This window comes from Perna viridis, chromosome 13, assembly GCF_037379345.1.
Source record: "Perna viridis isolate PV_CMFRI_1.1 ecotype Kerala chromosome 13, ASM3737934v1, whole genome shotgun sequence".
Classification (NCBI taxonomy): domain Eukaryota; kingdom Metazoa; phylum Mollusca; class Bivalvia; order Mytilida; family Mytilidae; genus Perna; species Perna viridis.
Genome location: NC_142457.1, coordinates 33,054,350 through 33,078,967, shown reverse-complemented (window position 1 = coordinate 33,078,967; position 24,618 = coordinate 33,054,350). Strand labels below are relative to the sequence as shown.

Below are 24,618 nucleotides of genomic sequence, written 5' to 3'. Positions count from 1 at the left end.
CTGGACCAAAAACCTTCTATTTAGGTAAGAACCACCAATTTTGTTTGTTGGGGTTTAACGTCCGAGCAGCAATATTTCAGCTATATTCAGATGATGAACATGAAAAGGATGACAAAATGAACATGAAATGATGATGAAATGAAAAAGGGATGGGACACAAGGACAATGAGGTGGACAAATTTTGATTGCCACTGGAAATAGGGAGAGGTGGGTAGGGTCGGGCAATTTAGCCTCCTGTGGCGGAGCCCTATGGTTCCTACTCCGGGAGAATACCACAGTAGGGTTCTTAAACGTGCGAGGAACGTGGCATCTATCCCCAACACGGTGCACCAATATGGTTTGCGGTCAGGTTTTCCGTATTATAGCCTGACAACCCTAGCATGTAACACGCCAGGGGTACCCCATTCCACCATCTGGGGCATACATCCCAGTTGCTCTGTGGGCAAAGCGCCCTAGTCAACGGCTAGGGTTCTGAGCACTATTTAGTCGCCTCTTACGACAAGCTTAGCGCTGCTGCAGGCCTATTCTTCTAACACCCGGACCTGCACAGGGGAAGAACCACCAAAAAAAGACAATATATATGTACCATGAATTGACTTAAAATATGTCAAAACCAAAACAGAAAGATTTCAACAAATCTAAAATAAAAGTCCAAGATCTTATTTCAGTAAGAAAGCTTACAAAACAGCAGGATATACTAAATCAGGATTGTGAATTACAAGTTCATGTATTCACATCCCATTCCAATGCAAACATATCCTAAGAACTAAATTCACAGAGCTGATGTAATTTAAATCAAGGATGAACAAAATTATAATTGTGTTTTTTTTTTCTATACCACATTCATTCATGTACAAATGTACATGAACGTACAAATACATGTATAAATATTTTATATCATACATGTAAATAATATTGAAAACCCTTACCTTGTAACTTCAATAAAATCCTTCCTCAAGAGCAGTACCATATCTCACAAGAGAACTAATACAAACTAACATCCTTATCCTTACACAAGTTACTTCCACAAGTTATCACGTCACCAATGACATTTGGCAACCTCTGAAGGAAGTCTCCTCTGTCAGTTATATGCTGCTTATATCAATCCAATAGGAAATAGAGCTACATGCAATTCTAACTTGTGACACATTTACAACAACATGCCAGCCTCTCAAACACAGGTAGAGTACATCTTCAGTATTCTATGACTATATCAATACTTTTAGAATTTCTTGATTTTTTTTCATTATTTGCATAAAAAATAAAAAGAGAATTATATTAAATGTACATGTAGTGTTTGTGACTAATAGGTCAATAATAATCTACCTATTTTAATTTATGAAAATAAGTTGATTTCACATACTTTTCAGATACATGTACAATACTAATACATGTACATGTATAACAAATTATCTCCATTAATTTTCAAATAAAATCACTTTTAATCCTGGGTTTTATAACAAATCTTTAACATTCAGTCAAACCAGCACTTTATCTGGTACATGAACTTTAAACAATCCAAAAGGAAATCCCATCCAAAGATTGTTCAAAACTCGACTGTTTTAAGAAGCACTGTTTTGCAAGAATAAGTTTATCACTTGCTCAAAAATACAAAGTGTACATCTAGTTCCAAAAATTGCCTAAAATCCAAGTTGATAAGCTCAGCAACAGGCAAAGCATTAAAGAACTACACAAAAAAATGAAGTACTTTACAAATTGATGATAACAGAAAAACTACAGAATTCAAAGACTGCCATATCATCAAGTCTTTGAGATAAAACATGATACTGGCTAAATGCCGTGAGGCACACAACATGCAACTGAAATTAACCAATTAATGAAAACCTCTGTAAGAATGCACTTAATCACACAGAAAACAATTCCACAATTTTAAGGGTTTTCAAAATCTGAGAACACCCAGGCACAAAGGTTGTGACTCTAATAATTCAACTGCCAAGATTGAAGTACTGGATTTCATTCTGTTTACAAACAAACTATTAATCCTTAAATAAAACATCCCATAACATCCAGATAATTAAACTCACAATAAACTTGCTAATTATCTGAACTTTCAATCCTAGTTCAATGTGTAACAGCAATGAAAAGCTATCTAACAAAATTTTGTCAACTTTGAAAGAACACTATGCTACATGTACATATGTACAAGTGCATGTACACTGTTAGTGGTAAGAATCAGATTTTCCTAGAACATTAATATACATGTGCACACAACATCTAGTTTATCAAATGAATTTTGTATATTGACCAAAAACCAAACTGTATAATGTAAATCTTGGCAATTGAAAGAAGTCCTATAACCATAAAAAAGCATGAACTGTGTCAATACACATATATGTTGTACAGTGATAATATTAACTAAGCTTCATGCTTCTTGTATACAACAAATAAATGTACTCATTTACATGAATAGATGTAAAATTGGTCATTTAATCAACTGTCAAATTCTAGTTGCAAGACTTTAAGCATGTTTAGAATTTTACATAAACATCATTGTCAATTTAATAAACTATGGTAAATTATCAATTTCAAGGTGCCCAAGGCCACATGAAACTAATTCTTTGGCAAGGAAATCACTTGTTCACCTCTACATGTATGTAATCAATAACACTGACCACTGCACCAATACATGAACTGTAAACATATTTGTTATCAGAGTGGACAGAAAACTGTTGAATTGATTTTTCACACTACAAAACACTTGTAATTTTTTGAAACTGTGAAAACTGATACACATGAATATGTTCACTTGACAGAATCCATGAAAAAAAGCAAATGCAAAAATTTATACATTTACGGTCTGTGGATAAAATAAAAATGAAAAAAATTGTGAATAGCTCAAATTAACCTTCACTTTTCTGAACATAATTCGCACATCTATATGTAAATAATTATCAAGTCAATGCACTTAATATGTACCCAGTAGTAGCTTTTTTGCTAAATTGTCTCTACTTTATTTCTAACATTAATATCAACAAATTTATTTGTACATGTAAATTACTTCTAACAATCTGATAACCTAGAGGTAACAAATACCCAGCAGTGGTAATAAAGACCTCACCAATCATGTCAATTCTCACACCTTAGAATTCTATATAGACATAACACCTGGTTATGATCACTTTCCAAGGAGAAAGAAATACTTGTTTAAAGTATGAACATGACAGTTCAAAAAGAATTCTTTCATGTGTTTCATAAATATCATATCAAGATGTAATCCCTAAACACCTTATATACATGTACATGCACTAAAATGTCTATTTGAAAATAAAGAGTATGAACAACACATTGATATTGTTTGCAGCAATAGCTTCATCTCTGTACATTGTAGTAGCTCTGCTAGCACAGTGGCCTTCAGCTCTCACAGGTAGTATCTGTGCTAGCAGAGTCGTCTTCAGCTCTCACAGGTAGTATCTGTGCTAGCAGAGTCGTCTTCAGCTCTCACAGGTAGTATTTGTGCTAGCAGGATCGTCTTCAGCTCAAGCTAAAAGTGACTGGGGTCAAGGGTTCGATTCTCATCTGGTTCCTACCAGTGTGTGAATTTTGTCTAGTGCACTGGAACATACATGTACATGTATGTCTGAATATTCTTTAAGTTCTGTGAAGACTAATCCAAATTTCTTTTTCTGTCATGTATTTACTGGTAGTACTATCTTGAAAGGCATACATGTAAATAAGGAACATCACATGTATTGTTGTGTACTATACAAGTGGCTACAATTCCTACTAAATATGTAATGCAGGGTATGGGAAAAAGAAACGAAAAGACATTTGCAGGGCTGCCAAGCTTTCAAGATGCAAATGTAAAAGATTTTTAGCAAAAGTTTGAACAATCAAAGGAAAATGCCACTGATTCAGCTTCAAAATTAATGAGTTGTATACAGATTGCTCAAGAATTTGTGAACATATGAACAAAGACATGAAGGAAAACGCCCACGAGAGAACAGCCTCAGCAGTCAAATACAAATAAAACCCCAAAAACAAGACTCAGAGGGCACCCTCTAGCCATCATTTAATAAAACTTCCACTAAATAGTAAACAATTATCACAATGTTAACCTAAAAGCATTGGTCAATGGGGAAATGGGGAATGAAATAACAATATTGGAAAAGACAAGCCACAACAACAGGGACATATTCCTACATGTAGCTTACATGTACATGTACCTGGAAGTATGAACATACTGTAAAATTAACAGAAAGCCCTTTAGATCCCAGCTCAACTTCATACATACACATACATGTACATTTGTACATGGGTAATTTAAGTACGTAACTGGTTATTTTGCAAGCTACACGTACAGTTGTATTTCCTTGAATCTGCCAAAATTCAGTAAGATAAAAGAATTTTGTTGATAAAAAAATCAGTAGATATGAACATGCATATTGAAAATGAATAAAAGATTTTTCTTGTATGGTTGACCAACAAAAAAAAACATATCAACTGATACCCTATGCATAATACTGAACTCAATAAATGCAATACCAAACAACTAAGTACGTTACCATGGCCTACAATCCTCTAAAAACTAATTACATGTTAGTCTTGTAAATTTCCTTTTCACTTTAACAAGAACAGGTTAATAGTAGGGTTCATCCCCTTCAATTGGGGAGATGAACTAAGAAAAATTAATTTTAACAATATTAAGAATGTACATGTAAAGACATTGCAGCATCTCAAAGGACATGCACGGATGCAACCCAAAGAGAGATAATTCAAATCACAAATGCAACATTTATTCAAATGGGGAAAACAATACATGTATAAAATTGTTTTTTTTGGTGGGGGAGATTTATTCCTGCAAAGTTTTGCCTGAAAATATAGTTTATAATGTTCCACAGAATACAACTTGATGGTACAAACAGAGAGGTCCGATCCTTCTGTAAAGACAAAGCTTTGATAAATCACTGAATGTGGCAATCATACTGTCAATGTAAATGCAGGGACCATCAATTATGATATCAAACAAAGCTTAGTTTTAGTCCCTTGGACCTCCATGTGGACTAATTTTAAAATGGGCTCATATTAAAAACTCCAAATACATACTTCTCAGATTCATGTGACAAGATAACCCCAGAACTCATAGCTTTATGTTAAACCCCATTTAAATTGATCCAGAAAGAAGAAATTTCTACTAAGTCTTATACAAAATGTAACATGCTTGTTTTGGGCTCTCAATTCCTTAACAGTTAAGACAGTCCTTGACCACAAACTCTAAAATTTATCAAGTGTAGTATGGAATAGATACAACTTTATAGTATACATATACATGTACATGTACATGTACTAGTGTATGTATACATTTTGTACATGTACATTTGTATATCTTTTCAACTTAACCAATAATTTCCGATTCTTCCAAAAATTTTTATAAATATGACAAATAATAAGCAATGAATTACCATTTTATCAGATGTGTAAATTATTTTCGTAAATGTGCATTTTAACAACATTAAAAATATACAAACAATGCTACATGTACATGGATTCAATATACACCAAGTATCTGGTTCATCCAAACGTGGTGCTGGCATTGCCATTGTTCACAATGCAGACTTGAAAATAACAAATTTCAACTTTTTGTGATTTACCGCCACCCTCCATCAAGGACTAATGGATGGTTGTAATGTGTTTTTTTTTTTTAAATTAATTTTTAAAATGCAAGAGCTTTAATTGTTTCAAATCTGGCATAATAATGCATTCATAAACAATTCAAATACAGTCGAACCTTGATGTGTCGAACTCGAATTAGTCGAAATCTCGGATAACTCAAACTAATTACGAAGTCCCAGCAAAACTCCCCTTACTCCAATACAATTTTACCTCGGATGACTCAAACTTGAATGAATCGAAACCTCGGATAACTCAAGGTAATCAATCAGTCCCCTAGATAGGACTTCGAGGTTTATTAACCCTGATGTCTTGAAGTCAACTAATTAGTCGGAAAACTGATTGCTTCATTACAAACCATGATCAAAGTGTGTTTTAACAACAGTTAGCATGGCTTTTAAAATTAATTTGTTGACACTCTTTATGGTTTGATTTGGTTATTTAATTAATTTAAAATTGCGCGTGTTGTTAAAAGAAACAAATTTTATTAATAACATGTGGGAATTTACACTAACAGTAATATTGGATATTTTGATATTTTGAAAAAAAATTTAAGAAATACAGATGAATTGTAATGGTATCTGACTATTTAATGAAACATCAAACAGACGATACTTAGGGTATTTCAACGACTACATTTGTTTCGCTAGTGAAATTTTATCGTAATATTGTAGAGCACATGGTTTGACGATACTCCTAATTGTGAATCAAACAAAGCAGCATGTTATTAACTATGACGTTTTTGATGTAGAAAAAACAAAAAGGAAATTTCACTAAACCACTCTGTTCCGTTCAGTATTTCAAACATGATATACAACATATAAAAAATATCTTCCAATATGAAATGCTTGACATTATGAAGTACCATGTAAAGTGAAGTACATGTACATGTACAAGCACAACAAATAACTACAGAAACAATCACGGACCAAACTACTAGTATATCTGGTTTATCCTTGACCTTGGATTACTAGAACCTCGGATAACTCAAACATTTCTGCATGGTCCCTTCTACTTCGACTTAACCAGGTTCGACTGAAGTCCACAATAAACATGTCAGCACATTGAGTTAAGAACCCTTCAGAATATAAATGGCCCATCAATTCTTTTCACATGATAAGAAGATGAAAATGTCTCATTGTCCATTCAATTTTGTTGTGTCAAATACAATGTGCAAGTGTTAAAAGACTTAGGATTTTAAATCTATCTTGAATATTGAATGTACAGCTTGATTTAACTATGTAAGTTAACAACTCAATTTATCCCTTTGAAAGTTGATATAGTGAATATGAGTAAATGGAATGCAATTGTATGCATGTGAATGTAGAAATAAAGATGCTAATAGATTACAAAACTCAAAGTTCATATACACATGTACATCTACAGAAATATAACAGGTATAGGTATGGTAGAGTTAGAGCCTGCCTGCCAGCCTGAGACTGGCTATTTTTGACAGGGTTGTCTAATTTTAGCAAAAATCTATATAGCCATATAGTTAATATACTGAAAAATTGTACTTAGGACTGGCTAGAATTTGAGTGAGTTTCAAAGAGACAACAACCCAACCTAGATAGGATGGGGCTGAAAGATAAAATCGAATATCAGTGAAGTCTAAAAATGGAAGTTCTCTCCTGGAAATGCACTCCAACAGCCGAAATTATATAAGAGCATACACCATAAGCATGGGGAAACATTTTGCCATCTCCACAAGGCACTAAAGACAAACTCTGTAAAATATAGTATGATTTTCTTCATATATCCTTTAAGCCAAAAATAAAAAATATCCCCGATTCTCATCCCCTCTCATTCCAATTTTGTTCAACTTCCTCAAAAAATTGTTTTTGATTTTTTTTCTGCAAATTTTGGTCAATTTCATGAATACTGACAGCATTTTCACTTAAATTGAAAAAAAATTAAAAAAAAAAAAATTATGTTATCAATGTTATCTCCCCTGCCACTAACTTTGAACAAAACTGGATGAAAAACTAGAAATTTTTTTAATGAGGCCTTACTACAATTTTCCTTTCTTTACTACAAAAAAATGCAGAATATATATATATATATATATATATATATATATATACATGTATATGAAAAAAATTAAACTCATCTAAATGGCCATCTAGATATTATTTTCAGGCTAGTATCATTTTTTTCTTTGCAAAACAATTGATGAAAGTACATGTACATGTATTTTTTTTTTAACAAATTATGTTAATTTTTATGCACTCAAGAGTTAAGAGTAATACATGTACAATGTAGGTACAGGACTTTTTTCAAATTTACATGTAATATCAAAGGTCCTCAATAAAGTGTCAATAAAGGAGAATGAAGGTCCAGAACAAAAAAAGACTTCAAAGGTCCTTGCTCAGAAATGGAGGGTCCTGAACCTAAGACTACTACTAATTTTAACCCTTGCCCTTAGGTAATAAGGCCTGTAGCCTGGGGGTTCAGTTCAAGCCCTGGAAGCAATAAAGAATATTTAAAACTGTTTATGCACAATGACAGTCAGGAAAATTTTATCCAGACCCTCCTAAAAAAATTCTGACAATTGGCCTGGTTAACTACTAAATCATTTGCAGGGGTACAATTCATAGATATGTATACATGTACAAATATATACTTGTAAAATAAAATGTATATGTACATGTACATGTAGATACAACATATAACATGCTCAACAAAATTTACAACTTTTCAAGACTACAAATGTATGTGTACAAGCAGAGTGCATACTATGCACATACATGTATTTACAAAAAATGCATATGTGTACAATGCTTAGTATGCAAGAAATTTAAAGAATTTGTATTTAAATGGGATGGCCTAAGCATTTCAATAATTAAACATGACTATCAAGGTAAATAAACTATTTCACAAAAATGTTGACCTCAAGAATCAAAATATATGATTATCATATAAACATAACTTCCTCTTCAAATGACAAGATAAAAACTTTATTGAAGTGAATGTTGACACAGGTGATTATTACCTGTACAGGTGAGAGACAAGCTCAGGTAGACATCAAAGGAATTATGTAAAGTAATACTTATATCACTGCAATACTATGGTTTACAAATTGATTGGCAACATCCATAAGTTATAAAAAAGCATAATTCAGTTTTTGCAACTTTTTTGTAGACTGCAATTTAGGCAAGGAAAAAAAACCTATGCTAACATGATCTTGGGTTGGTAAATAAACAAGTCAATAATTTTTGACTGGTTTGTTTTGGAACAATTAATCTATACTTTCAGACTTCAATGGTGCTGGAAAAAAGGGCCCAAAACACTTTAGGGTAAGCATGAAAAATTAGGGTCAGTAGATTTACACATGTACATGTATATGTAGCAGAAACAGAGGTAATTTTTTAAAGCCTTATGAACATTGTACATTGTAGTATTTCACAATCTTTGCAAGTCTGTATTAAACTTTTTTATATTATACATGCATGTCACACATTTTACATGTTACCTGAGATGAATTTCAAATTTTGTTCCATGGCACTAATTCCCTGGTGTTTACATACATGTACAATGTATATTCTGAATAATAAAAATCCTATTTTGCTCAGAAGTTTATAATTTATGTACAAATGTACATGTGTTTCTTGAAAATCACTAGAGTGCTGAAAAAAATAGCCACCCAAGAGAATAAAGGAGTCTGAGACCCTTGGACCTCTTGTCATGTTCATGAAAATCATTAATAAACCACTTACCTAGGTGACCTCTGTTGTTCTGATGTCAACTGGTTCACTAGGTTAACTGTCACAGTGGGGGGTGGAGGTGAAAGGTCATCCTCTGCAGATTCTGAAATCTCAGCTCCAAACTTGGTTCGCATTTGGACAGCATAGTCAGCAACATTATTGTCTGTGTGCCTGTCTTCATCCTGACCAGGACAAGGAGCAGGTGATGGAGGCTCATCAGCTTTTTGATGACTTGTTGCAGGATAAGGTGGGGGTGGTTCTCTGGATTCATCTGGATATGGTGGGGGAGGTGGACGGTCATCTAAGACACTATGAGCAGCGGAAATCACAGAGGTCACATGTTCTTGATCCACTACTATCGGAGGTACTGATGATTGTGGCAAAGGTGGAGGTGGGGATAATGGTGGTGGTGGTGGGCTGTCTCTTGGTGACGATGTCATGCTGGACATAGACTGAGGTGTGTCAGGTCGAAAGTCATCACCTAGTGAACTAACAACCTCTATTTGAACACTACTGGGTGTAGTTGGTTTGTGCTGGACTTTTTCTGTGTTTTCTGAACACATAATTGGTTCAATCACCTCCTCTTTCAAAGTTCTTGAACTGAAATGCGAAATGTTATTGAATGAAGATTCGACTAAGGGTTCCGATTCCTGAAGCACTTCCTTCATATTTGATTTATGGGAATCTGTGTGTCGCTGTGGAATGGTGGGAACAGGTTTACGTGGTGATGGAACAGGCCGAGGAGAATTTACTTGACGACCAGTAGACGAAGACGGTTTTGTTGGTACAGGGGGTTTAGATGGCACATTAGCCTTTGAATCAGGCAATTCTGAATGTACTTTTGAACTTGAAACATTTATCTGTGGGTTACTTCTACTCAGTTTATCAGAAAAGTCATTAGCACTTGTTATATCAACTTCATCTGTACTTTCATTGGTTTTTTGTAACGTTCTACGAGAACGTCCAGTGTAATAGGTCCTATTCAGGTTTGGTTCATTTTCACCACTATCAAGAGTATCTGCTGATCTTGAGCGATTCCTAGGAGTAAGCCTAGAAATAGGACCCACTTTAGAGTCACTTGATTCTGACATTTGTTCACGTAATTCCCAAGAACGTCTTTTTGACTGAAAGTCAGAACCTGTTGTCAAATGAGACAAATAGTTATCTGCCTTGTCTATTGCTGCTTGTATTTCCTGTTTAGACAAACGCTTGTTTGACTCCGGTTTTCTACGCATGACAACCTCTGAATTTTCATCTGAATGCTCGGCAGATGAAGATGAGATGTAATGTTTTTGTGTTGTGGAATGTGGAATGTTTTGCCCCCTGTCATTTGAGACAGAGCGAATTTTATCATATTGAAAAGCACGTCTATTACTGTCAGCTGACCTTGACCTATAACCTGAGGTCACACTGAGGTCATACTTAGTGTTAGATTGTTCACTGTCTAAAGCATCAACATCCATATTTTCTTCCTCGTTTCGCTTTGCCCCACCATAGTAATTGCCACCAATATTATTTTCATTTTGTCGTCTTTTCCATAACAACCCACTATTATAGGATTTAGCATTGATATTAAGAGTGGTAGGTCTATTTTCAAGAAAACTTCCTTTTGGCACATTGATATCCTCATTGGCATGTTTGATTCGCACAATATCACCGCCCTGCTTGTGTGTAAAATGCTCATCAGAATGTTTGCTTGCAGTTGGACTTGTAGGTGTGCTTGTATTGGGTGAAATGATGGGAGAAGGCGTAGCACCTCCCGCTTTCTTTTGGTCAGTACCACCACTGGGATGGGAGGTCCCTTCTAACCTTGCAAAAAGTGCTCTTGTATGAATGAATCTCTGTACATGATTTGTGGCATCAAGAAGCCCCTGTTCTGTATGTGGCTGCTGAACAGGAGCCTGTCTTGTACGTGTCCCTAGCTCTGTCCTCTTACGTTTGGACTCAGGTGACTTTTCTGCATCTGGTGGATTGTGATGCATTTCTGATTTAGTTGGAGGAGGAGCATTGGCTTGAAACATTTCTTTGATCTTACTAACATTTGATCCAAACAAACCAGTACGTGAATTTGGTTTGTTATAATTATCTCCCCCTGTTCTTTGTCTTGTTGGTGAGTAGTCTCCTTTTTCACTATTTTGTCGTGGCTGCAGAGAAGGGGGTATGTTTTCAGACTTCTCTCTTTGAAGACTACCACTCCGAAACCTACTTGCTGTCAGTATCTCCTTTCTTGGATCGGCTACGGTGCCCATTTTTCTTAATGGAAAGCTGTGGGAGTTTTTCAATTACTTCCTTCCAAGAACAGCATCTATGCCTATGGTTTTCTAAGAATCCTTCACAGAGAAATATTCAAATCTTTTGCAGCTGCTGATCTTTCTTTGTAATGCCAAAAATCCAATACAAACAAGCCGAGGACAAGCAATGAGAATAAAGGCAGCCTTATTGAGACAACAAGGCAAGAAGCCCTGCTTTTGTTCCCTTTTCAAACATTCATGTACCCATCTGAAAAATATAAGAAATTTTCTTAGAAAAAAAAGCAATTTACATCTTCTTTACACAATGTAAATATATCTTAATTTACTTTTTTTTAAAATAATTTTGTTCAGCAATCCTGATTTAATAAGTAGAAATTGGCAAAAAGTAAATGTACATGTAGTATACAGTAAAAAAGAATCCTAATGGTAAAGTCTGGATTTGTAAAAGCAGAAGAAAATCATGTCTGATTTAGGGGAAAATTCATTTAGATACTTATATCTTCAGCTAATGTAGTGAATCAATACTTTATCCACTGCACTGCACAATTTGCCTTAAACAATATTTAGCAGTAATGTATAGGTATATGTGTGGACAAATTTTATAGTTCCTAGTCACTTTAAACAATACAATGCATTATGTCATGTTTATCAATGATTCCACTCTGCCAGGATCTGATTCATATTGTGAGGTTTACAGACTTGTCCTGTTTATGTTGTTTCATTTACAATGTACATTTCAACAAATTATGAAAACGATGACACAGTCACATTTCATTCATTACACTTGATGCAAATCTAGTAATGTTCAAAACAGCAGAATTGAGAAACGAAATTTTTAGTGGTCATTACTTCATTTTCAAATTCCAGTTAAACTAAATGAGGAATCAGATCAGAATCGTAAAAAAAAAACGGCCTTATCACCTTGGTAACAATTTCTGGATAGTAACTAAATATATTGTGATGTACTGATGCACCAATTAACCTTTACCCTCTATGTTTATCTTACCTTTTCAGTTCTGTTCTTTCAAACTAAATCTGAAAAAATTCATTTAGATATTACCTATCTCTAAAGGCTCTTTTCTTCCCCTGTTCATGAGTTGTGTGTATGCTATGAACAAACGTTTAATAAGAAAATAAACCAAGTTGTTGTGGTTTATATCTTAATTAACTACTTTCTGTGAAATTGAAATTGGGAAATGAGTCCTCGGCGACCCACTTTTATTGAATGGGACGACACTCGACTGACAAGCTTCTGTTGACAGGTCAATCATCTCATACTTCCGGTTTAACTTTTTCATAAAAGAAAACGAAAATCGACAAAACTAGGCATTTCATAGCTACAAGTCATAAGCGACAATAATTTTCTTTTTTTTCCATGTTCACTTATAATCTTAATGGGCGGACACGCCTTCATAGGGGTATTAGAAAAGAGTAAACAAACCGGTGCACGAGCTTCTGTTCGTTTCAACTGATTCGACTACTGTTGAGCAGAGGATTCGACATTCACTGGCTTCATAACAAGTTTTAATAGATATTGCGATGTAAACAAGAACATGTGGATTTTTAAATTCATATTTACTGCCTCAACATAATCATAGAAAGATGTAAACATACAAACCTTTACTTTGCTTCGACAACGCCATTTTGATGAGTGACCTATGACCTTAAATTCAAAACATCCCGGATGTGAAACATGCAAATTATTTGCAAAGCCTTGGTAAGTAGGGAACTTAAAATTATGATGAAAGCTAAAAATTAAGGTAGAGACTTTTTCATCATTTTATCGTTAAATCAAATACAAAAAAATAGCTAATTAATAAAGTAAGTTATAACCAAAGAGCTGAGATAATGAAAAATCGTTATGATATTTCGAGCATGGAAAAAATATACGGCTCAATAGATTATCAAAGTACTCATGTACTGAATCAATTTATATCGATCGTTTGAATTTTTTATCGTCTAAGTAAAATAATATGGAATAAAAGGAAAGTACGGGAATCGAATTCAAACGTATCTCAACACAAGCTTATTGTTTTATTTTTTTTAATTCACCATTCTAATTACGAAGGTCATTAAAAAACACACACACCAATTCATGATGATGTAACAGTGCACCAGTTTGCGTAATATTCCGGTTCGATATCAGTTTACATGGAACACCTAGATGAATGTATACAAAACTCTCCGACATAGTGCATAATTGAACTGCAATCTACCAGTTGGCCATTCTCAGTTTGTAAATTATTAGGTCGAAATTCAATTGATCGACCCTCCAGTCGAAACTGTCTGTTAATTCATTCAAACTTAAGCCACACTCACTGAAATAAATCATATCCTTAGATACATGATCCTCTCAACTAGACACATTTCTCAGTTAGTAAGCTATGTAGCTCAAGTGCCACAAGTTATTTCTTAGACACGTATGTGTCATTGTAAAAGCGCTTAGTTTCTGGACACATAGTTCCAAAGACACGTGCGGTAACATACCCGTAATGCAGTAACATACACGTAAACCATAAAGTTTTAGAATACGATTTCAACAATCGTGTCTAGTGCAGGGACATTGGCCACGCACCCACAGCTCTGTTACAATAACATACACATGGCCAAAATAGTCAAATAGATTAAGAATTGTTAAGAAAAAAAGCAACAAAACCAGACCAAAAATTGACACAATGCCCTTGGAATGTCTTATCGAAATTCCTATGCTATTGTCTATGCAAAGTTCTATTTTATTTGTCATCTCCGGGCTCCCGATGTCCCGAGGCGGTAACCGTAATAAAAATACCAGATACACTGGGAGATTGGTCAGGATGTTTATGTTACAAAAATATGAGCGGCAATTAATACCCTTAACCCATTTTCTTTATACAAGTTTCTTGATCGGAACCACATGCACCCCTTTTATCCGTCAAGGCCTGTATGAATTATCTGAGGACAGCTAGCTGTTTCAATTTGGTACTCAGCGTTCCTCTTTATATTTCAATTCTATGATTGATGACTTTACAATATCGCGGGTTTTCATTTCTCGCTAAGCATCAGATGGATTAATAAAGAGGCAACGTTAATACATCGACACTGAACGACTGGTTTATTCGGGTAAATGCGTAGGAATAAACAGGTACTGGTGAGGGTAGATGTCAACTATTGGATCGTTATTGATGCAAACCAAATTAATAAGCATATTTAGTTCACAATGAAAGTTGTTTATTGGCTTAAATAACATACAATTGAATTTGATATATAATAAATACCAATAAAGCTGACCTATTTTTTTTTGCATTTGAACCTTTATGGGGTATGCCATTATGGGACTACTTTCCTGCGGTAGTGTAAGATAACTGCAGATGCTATCAGACTTTACAAATTTAAAGGCTCTGGCGACTGCTATATCAATTCTGATCTTCGATCTAAGTTAATAATAATAAAAAATCGTTTTAAAGTGTTATCACAAGTGCATAGGCCTAAATAATTCTTGAGATACACGAGGGAACGTAAGGGTCCCAGGTTTGGCCACACCACGTGGACCACACTGTTCTGTTAATCTGTGGAATCGCCTTTTTAATTTAGATAATGCATCTGAAGAATCTTTCAATTTTATAGATGACTTAAGTCTATTATAAAAATTCTTGAAACCGAATAAAGTGATGTGTGGCCTTGAGGTTGACGAAAATATCCTCATACCACAGGGTAGGCAACACCTCATAACATAGCTAGATCTAAGGACTTTTTCAAACGGGAAACGCAGGTATCATATCTTGTCAAAGGCCGAGATAGATCTACTTTGTGAGTAGTAATTCTGAATACAAAGTTCACCAAATTTAAAGATGATAGCATACTACATATCTATTTACATCTTTGAAAGTTTGATGGATTAGCGTTTACATGTACCGAATGTCTGGTACAGTTCCGGACAAATGGCAATGGCATTTGAAATTCAGACGATAGTTGGCGGGAGCAAAAAGAAAAAAAAACCATCCCTAACTGTACTTTGTTCATATCAGCTGTGTATAAAAGCTTTAATGTATGCTCAGGAAACTCATACATGAGCATATTTAATTCGCTCGGTATATGTTATTTCAGTCACAATAAAAAGAAGTCTTTGCATTTATATCGACGCGTCTAAGGCATTTTCAAGGATTTTACATTCTACCTGACATGGTATACCATGACTAATTAGGAGCCTTTTGTGTAAACTATGATTTTATATTAATATTCACTTGTGTCGGTTATTGCTAATCTCTAAACTTGCAGAAATATACGGTAGCGTATGGACAAGGCTCGAGGTTCATCGATGGGGTAAGCTTTCTCTGCTTTCTCATGCTATTTAGTGAATACGACAGACGAAACATTTGATTTAATGTATAAACCATATAAACATAATGTACTGATAACTGTGAGCTCAATCCCACTTCCGGTCTAGAAATATGTATTATATATTGGCATCGCTTCAGTTTGTAAGAAATTTAACGGTAAAACTTATACTTAACAAATTTCTTGACAGTTTTGTACATCGCAGTACCAGTTGCGTAGCCAGGACCAAATTAATATGGAAACCTATAATTTGGAGCAAATAAGTGGAGGAGGAATTTATTCTAGTTCTATTGCAAGCATGTTGAAGCCTTGGCTTCTGGAAATACCTTCCACTGTACACACGTGAAGAAAACTCAACAAAAGTATAATTTACGTAAGATTTTGAATAGGATAACTATAGGTTCACGAAATTAGCATGGCTGAAGAACAAATTATCAGACCTGACTAGTTCACTCACTTCGGAAAACTTCCAGTTTGATCCTACTATCTTGCTTTTTCGGACATCTTTCTGTTGCTCTTTATAATTGGGAAGAAAGTCATTGAGTTCCTGCTTGACTTCAGATAATCACTGATAACGGACGGAGTAGAGTGAAGCATGGTGTCAAGGCTTTCGGTTAATTCTGAGGTTTGATGACGAGGCTCATGCTGAGTATTGGCTGAAGTTTGATGCTTGAGCGTAAATTGAAGCCGAGACTTAAATCCAAAGCTTGATAATGAGACTTGGCGACGAAGACTTGGTTATGAGGCCTGATACCAAAGCTTGAAGCTGTGATTTGGTGCTGAAGATTTGTGCAAAAGCTAGGCTTATTGCTAAGGCTTGGTACTAAAGCTAGGTGCTAAGGCTTGAAAATAAGATATAGCAAAGCGCATATCAGAGCTTAATGCTGAAGCTCGGTGATGAAAAGTATTAGCGCATATCGAAGATTGGCGCCGAGGCTTTACGCTAAGGCTTGATGTTGCCACCGTGGCGACACTACAATATAGTTTTTTCAATGAAATATTGGATATATTCAAATATCGCTAAATTTTCAGTAAACAAGATTTATTATTGTATTGTATCATCCCGAGCAAAATTTAGAGATGATGTATTTTTTTTAACTTGTTTTGAGCCCCATTCTATGCCTTTTTCTCTGTTCTTCTGATTTTTCTCCCACGTTTATAGAACAGCTGTTCTCTTGGCATTATAATCATTTCCTGCTTTGGCTACAAAGTACAAAAAATGTAACAATTATTTTCAGGTGCGGACCTGGATTTAAAAAAAAGGGGATCCGTTACAAATATTTAGGGGTTCATGGTTGTTATTTATTGCGAATTTTGTCCAAATTTTGTAAACAATGTTAACACAATTTTCCAACAAAGTAGGGGAGGGGCAACAAAGGACCTCCTTGACCTGCTGTTTGGTTGCAAAATAGGAGAAAAAAATAAAGAAACCTTTTATAGAACGAAACCTTTATAAATTTAGTATAGAAAGTTTTGAAATTCTTTTGTAATTTTCGTCCTTTTTGCAGTATTGTGTACGCCTAAAACCAAAATAAAATAAAATGAAAACGCGGTAATTTATGCACACACTTCAAAAACCTTTTTTAAGTACATCTCCACGAAACTTTTGCCGGGTATTTTATTGTTGACATCCTACCGTCAGTGTAATGTAAAAGTATTCTTCCTTTTTAGCTCACCTGGTCGAAGGCCATGTGAGCTATTGCCACCACTTGGCGTCCGTCGTCGTCGTCGTCGTTAACAATTTTTCAAAACTCTTCTCTTAAACCGTTAGGTTTAGCCAAATTCTGACATGGGGTAAAAGTGTTCGGCATGATGAGATCTATCTGTAGTCAAATTTTCATTTTGATATGTTAAGCCATGTGGAGTTATTGCCCTTTTTGACGTTTTTTTGCTATTTTGAATGTTATTTCTTTAAAAAAAAATCTTCTCCTCTGACGCCACCCGACCAATTGGAACCAAACATGGTATGAAATTTCCTTGGGGTATCGTGCATAGAACTGATTTGGGGATTTTTGATTCGTCGAAAAACATGGCTGCTGTTACTAAAAATAGAACAAAGGTATCAGACAATAAGTTTTCACAAGTATCTCCAAAACCATTAAGGTTTAGCAAAATTATTTCTATAGCTGAAATGACCCTTATTATAAGGCCTTCAAAAGTCGTCACGGATCAAAGTTGTCAGGTGACTCCTGTAAGAGTTATTGTCCTTGAAAGATGAAAAATAAGTTTTTTTTACAGTTTTCAGCTTATATCTTTCAAACTAAAAGGAACTTTCTATCGCTGAAATGATCCTTATGAGTCTTACCAATGTCTTCTTGAGTCAAAATTGTTGGATAATTCCTTGTTAATTTATTGCCCTTGAAAGACAAACTTGAACCAGGTGAGCGATTCAGGCTCCTGGGAGCCTCTTGTTAAAGATAACTATTCACCCTAAAATTACTTCCTCGAGTCTTCATCTCGTTATCATTGCACTGTTATTTTGTGCTATTAATACAGTTGCGCGAAAAGATTTATTTTTTTCATTGACTGCCCGACTATTAAATCTACAAATATAAAGTAAAACGATGATTATTGCTTTTTTTGTGGTTTAACCTCGAAGCGCAGGTCTATTTAAGAATGTCACAGAAACCCAAATCTTTTTTGGATGAATTAACCCTGAATGTACAATATATCGGAAGAAAAAAAAACATTAAAAAATACCGAAACGTCAATAATGGGACAATACCGAGACACCCAAATCCATATACATGACCTAATCATGAAGAACAAGCAATAGAGGCGATCTACACTCACAGTGTATAGGGAACAGAATATATAATCAAAGTACTTCTGTACTGTGTCAAGTAATATCGAATGAGAAACTCACAAAAACATTCAAATAATGATTAGTTGTGTGCAAAATGCTATCAAGGTACCAATTAGAAACGGTACGGAATGTTACATTGTCATTTCACTTGCTACATAAACGTTCACAAAAAACAAAACAAAACAAAAAACAAACAAACAAACAACTAAACAAAAACCAAAACAAAGCAAACGTGTGATACCTCGGCTGAATTTTAAGCATGTCTCCTATTCCATGTTACTTCAGCTGATCCGGAAGGTTAAGCATTCTCCTATTCCGTGTTACCTTGGCTGATCCAGAAGGTTAAGCATGTCTCCTATTCCATGTTACCCCAGCTCATCAGGAAGGTTAAGAATGTCTCCTATTCCGCCCGTCACATTGCAAGTGAGTAACACTAAAAGGTGAATTGGGATCCAATAAGCGTAAAGACAAGGTTGGGAAAGTGGAGAAATATGACTGGTTGTATCGTGGTATGTGGTGAAAAGAATGACGGAAAAAATCTTTCGCACTGATCGCATTTTTTCTCAAGTTGCATGCTGCTTAGATGACTTAACGATGAAAAATAGACCTTCTGGTTGAACTTTGTTCATGAAAAGTGGTGGTTAATGCCTCCCTACGCCATCACTATCAGACATAACATTAAACAACAGTCCATCTCGGGTAGTCAACGAAGACAACCCGCATTGTGGCATAGTGAGAAACCTATTTTTATAATGGGCCCCAAACTGAAGATTGGAAAACTTATTGATTGATTCTGCTCTGTTTCTTCCGCCCCGAAAGTCTCATGAAACTTTGTATGTACCCATCTGCGGTACTACCTGAAATTGAGTCTAAGCGTATATAACGATTTGTTGTCCGTTGCTACGGAAATGGACTTTCCCACCAAAAAATCCGAGTTTGGATGAAATTTGGTTTTAAGGTAAAAATGACATGGCAGGTGATTTTTTATGCTTTGATAAGAAGGTTTAAAATTCACTGTTGACATGGCGACCGACTTTCTAGCCAAAATGTCTAAATCCTCCGATTTGGGTGAAAACTATGTTTTTTTGGTAAAAAATGACATAGCGAGTTAATAATATTTTAAAGTAAAGACAGCAATATACTTCGCTACTGTACGAATAATGTATGGACACAAAGTTTGGGCGAATTCTTAAGCTAAAAAATTACCCCTTTTATAGTTTATTTAATATTGACGGACTTTAAGGACATTCAATTGAAAAAAAATGCAGGAATCTGATACTTTGAAGTTCCCGAGCGGAATCATTAAAGGAAGATTCGATTGACAAATCTTATGAAAACGCTGATCTCTAATGATCGTAGATGGTAGAGACGCTAGTCGGGTCTAGATGTAACAGATAATTCAATATAATAAATGCAACTTTCTCAATTCTTGTAACAATGCTGGCGAGTGCTTCAACTACTGAGCTTTCTTCCAATGTACATTACGATGTTCCGTATTCAGTAAATATTCAATACTCCCACTCTATTATGAAAGATGTCATTTTCCCCAAACATTTTAATTACAAAAAGTGCATAAGCAACCCGTTTTTCATAAATAAGCTAGCACAGACAAAGTGCATGCAGTTGTAGGGTAAGAGACCTCTGCTTTTCTAGAATCTGTAACATCCAGCGAGCTGTTCCAATATATGTAATAAATTTGTGATATTATTATTCTTCAACATTTATTTTCTATAATAAATCAAGTGTAACATTTTACCTGACTACTCTGAAAGGCCTTGATTTTTCTGTTTAGCCGGTTGACAGTTCTTTTTCAAGAAGGTTGTCGGAGCGATATTGTGCCATACTCATATCTAGACGTTCTTGGGTTTATCTGGATAATATGAGGACATCATAATAAATAAAACATTTGTCGACTCGGTGAAAAGTAATTTACTATCCCTCGATCGATACAAACTATTACCTTCGATGTTGCTTCAGACAATATAGTAGGTACGTATTCAACAAATGTAAACTGTAAAGCTGTAAAGCCAAAACAAATAATATGTCTGTTTCCTATTACCCTACTAACCCTGTCATTGTGCCTATACCAAACATTTTATTGTCATTTTGGCCCAAGTACCGCTAAAGTCTATATATATATATATATATATATATATATATATATATATATATATATATATATATATATATATATATATATATATATATATATATATATATATATATATATTATGGTTTCCCTACCAACCTACCCTATTTCATTGCTGGTAGCAGGAAGCAAGACTATTATTTTTTTGCCAAACCATGACGTTCGCACATGTTGGGCAGCTGATTAAAACATACATTCCATGACTTGAAGGTTGTACTTCGCAGTTACAATGTAGATTGTGAAGAAAACACAATAATAAAAGAATATATATGACAGTTATAATGGATAACTTTTAGGTTTACATTTTTGAAAGCCTTTTGTTTTTTTTTCGGTTCTACTTCAGCATAAATTAGTCTTTTGAAATCTGTCAATAACTCTTTGAAAACTGTATGGATAGAGCGAGTTTTCAAATTTTTATATTATATAGCGTTATACTATATAGAGCAATCGTTTTCATGCGCATGGCTGGAGTTTGATAGTGAGGCTCGGCGCTGAGTCCTTGTGCTAACTAAGGTTAGATGAATCTTATTTTGAAGACTTGAATTGCATGGTCCTTAGTCTTCATGTGCTGTGGCTTAAAGCTAGGATTTCGCATGAAGGCTTCATGTTGTGGCTTGGCGCTGACGTCGGAGGTTTAAAAGTAATACTGAGGCTTGCTGCTTGTAAAGGCTCGGTCTTGAGGCTTGTTATTATGTATGGTTCGGTGACGAAGCTTGTTGCTTTTGAGGGCTTGTTGTTAAGGCTTGTTGCTATATACACGGTTATGAGATTTGTTGCCAATTGCGGTATATCGACGTTTTATGTAAAGCTTAATGCTGGAACTTGGTGTTGTCACCATAGTAATACACTGGACAAAAGTTTATTTCAGTATATTTCTCATAACACACAATTTTCTGTAAACAAGATTTATGATATACATGTAATATGATTCCGAACAGATTAAAATGATATTATGTGGCGCTTTTTCTCAATTTCTCCTCAGTTCTACTGATTTTATCTCTTGGTTTTTTTTCTCGCGTCTTTCTAAGACAGCTGCTCTCTTGGCATTGTAATCTTTTCCCGATTTGGCTGCAAAGTAGGAAAAACATAGCGCTCGATAAAACTATAACACGACACATTAAATTTCATGGGCGGGACAAGAAATTTTATGAAGTGCTCACTTAATTTGGGAAACATACTGAACCAATAAAAAAGGGAGACAATTCTATGATATATAGGGCCCTCTTGGTCTGCAATCGCAACTGTTATTTCAGTGTGGTATACTTTGGATTCAATTAAAAATCCACAAAAAGGGTCAACTTGGCAAGAAATTCTGAAAAGGCAAAGTTCTGTATATTGCTAATTTAAAGCTTAAAGATTATAACACAGACCTTTTTTATCGAGACATTCTTTGCGCCTTTCATTAGCAATTATCGTTCTTTCTGCTGCGGTTTTAACACCCAAAAAGCAACTAATGCATACACTTTACATACCGTTAAGTACATGTCCATGTCACATTGAACTGTAACAGGCCTGAATCGAACCCGGTACCCCTTGCACTGTAAGCCGGCGCTTTATATAAGGCTAAAAACCACTAATTCCACTTCCCATAGGCTTCTATGCTAATTTCACAATATTCAATGGCTTCTCTGGACTTTACCTTAACTTTAACCTGCAGAGGACTATATATCAGCATGATTCTACATATGTCAGCTCACAATCCTCAGAATGGCATGTGGGGTTAGCAGACTTGCAGTGCAGTACTGGTCACCGGAAGTGAAGGGTCTATAAATAGCATGGGAAATCCCAGTGTTTTCACAAGATAGGAGTATATTTAAAAATCATTATGGAGATTAGGCTTCACATCACAAGAAGCAACATGCACCTATAAAATGTACAGAAATGTTTTTCCTTTCAGAAACTGTTTAAATTTTTTAAATAAGATGAGAACTTTTTTCACAGCACTATGAGGAACAGGGGTAATTTCTGCGTAGGACTATTTTTGCGTACGTTCCAAATGCTCATTGGTTGAATTGGTGGTCTGTAACCTATGACCAACTGGGCCAAAGTATTCTCGAGAGGTACAGTTGTGAATTCTGTCGAGTGCACCACGGTTACTGTTATGATTTCATTCCTATTCACGTATATAGATATTTCAAATTTTGTAGAACTGCCCCATTTTATCTATTTCAAATCTTACTAGTCACCACGCTATCCTCGAATTATTGTCAGTATATGTTATATATATGTGTTATGGTCTGTTATGCGCTATTCTGCAAAAATGTTTTGGAAGTTTCAATGCCTACAACTCTTCAGTTTGATTGTGCCTTTCTAGTAAATCTACTATAAGCACCGGTTAATATAAGAATCACACAGAAGGTTCACGTTCTGTCAACTTTCCTAATACATACAGTGTTAATCCATCAATAATGTCATAAACGGAATTTGAGATCAATATGAGAATATAGACCTGTATTTAATTACAGGTCTATGATATGAGTTATACAGCTAGGGTGAATTCAGAAATTTACAAAATAGAGGTGGTCCGATCCCGAATTTAAAAAGTCCCGAGACTCAGGTCATGATTTGCTTATTTTTGGGCAAATATACAAATGTATATTCCCAAAATTAACCCCCCAAAAAAATTAAACCAATGAAGTTCCAAACCTAGAACCCTCCCCTGCCATTCAGGCTGTAATAAAAAGTGGTTTGCATAGAGAAGTAAAAACGACAGACATGATTGACTGGGTATACAATTGGAAATGATTTTCAATAGAATTCTGCTGCGCATGTTTTTGAATAATTTTATCACTTTTCCAACATCGTTGGATTTACAATATGTATTCAAAAGTACGTCCCTCTGAAAGACATTCGGCTACCTTTAGAATCGATTTTAGATTGTTTAGGAAGATACTAGCCTTGACAAACTTTGGAAATGAAATGGGGGTGTGTGCCCTGTAGCCGGTATTCATACATAGAAGATACCAATCTAACCGCCCGTACTTTTGTTACGAGAGCCTGAGGGTCACCCTCTTGTCTGCTACTCCGAAACTTACCTTGTGGTTGAACTTTGTTCCTGAGAAGTGATGGTAAACGCCTCGGATTTCTTGGAACGCTATCACTGTCACACATTACATCAAACGACAATCCACCTCGGGTAGTCTCTGTCGTAATGATGCCACATGATTTTAATTGTCAATGATTTCCTCCGATAGTCGTCGTTCTGGAAAAGGTATCTGAGATATTATAACTGGCGATATCTCACTCATTTTTTACTGAAACACGGCGCAGCCAGCTTTCACAAATAGTGCTTCCATCTTTGAAAGCGGTACGTCTTCCACAAAATGCGGCAATGTTCGATCCTAATGAGACCGATTGTTACGTCGTCGACCTTGCATGATGTACACAGATTGGTGGGTCGTGAAAAAGATAATAAAATCGTTATGAGTGGAATACAAACTTGATTGAATCCGCCCATGTCGTAATCCGCCCATGTCGTGATTTGAAACATATTTAACCCGCGTAAGCTGGAAGAGATTCGAAGCAGTTAAGAAGGGTAAAGTATCAAATAAAATATAAAAATCGCTGAAAATCCTTTGTAATATCTTTACATATTTTGAAGTTGCAAAAAAAAGAGATTCTGATGCAATACTATTGTTCTTGGCACTGAAAGTATTTCAAAGAAAATTTCCCTTTTCCATAAACCAACTGTATTTTTTCGCATCTGAAAAAGAGCGCTAAATTTTTCCCGCGCTTGCAACAACGTGATTTAGTATAGTAGGCGTG

General features: G+C 35.1%; 1 protein-coding gene across 2 annotated transcripts in view; it reads right to left on the bottom strand.

Annotated features, from left to right (window-relative positions):
• LOC148600396 (uncharacterized) overlaps positions 1–13,254 on the bottom strand; it is a 52,952-nt gene extending 39,698 nt beyond the window's left edge. For both annotated transcript variants that reach the window (XM_088559450.1, XM_088559451.1), the window contains exons 1-3: positions 13,203–13,254; positions 12,591–12,619; positions 9,345–11,831 (exon numbers count right to left, since the gene is read on the bottom strand). In XM_088559450.1, the coding sequence (XP_088415576.1) occupies positions 9,345–11,581 (2,237 nt within the window). In that variant the 5' untranslated portion in view covers positions 11,582–11,831; positions 12,591–12,619; positions 13,203–13,254. The remainder of the gene's footprint in view (positions 1–9,344; positions 11,832–12,590; positions 12,620–13,202) is intronic.
• Positions 13,255–24,618: the final 11,364 nt, after the last annotated feature.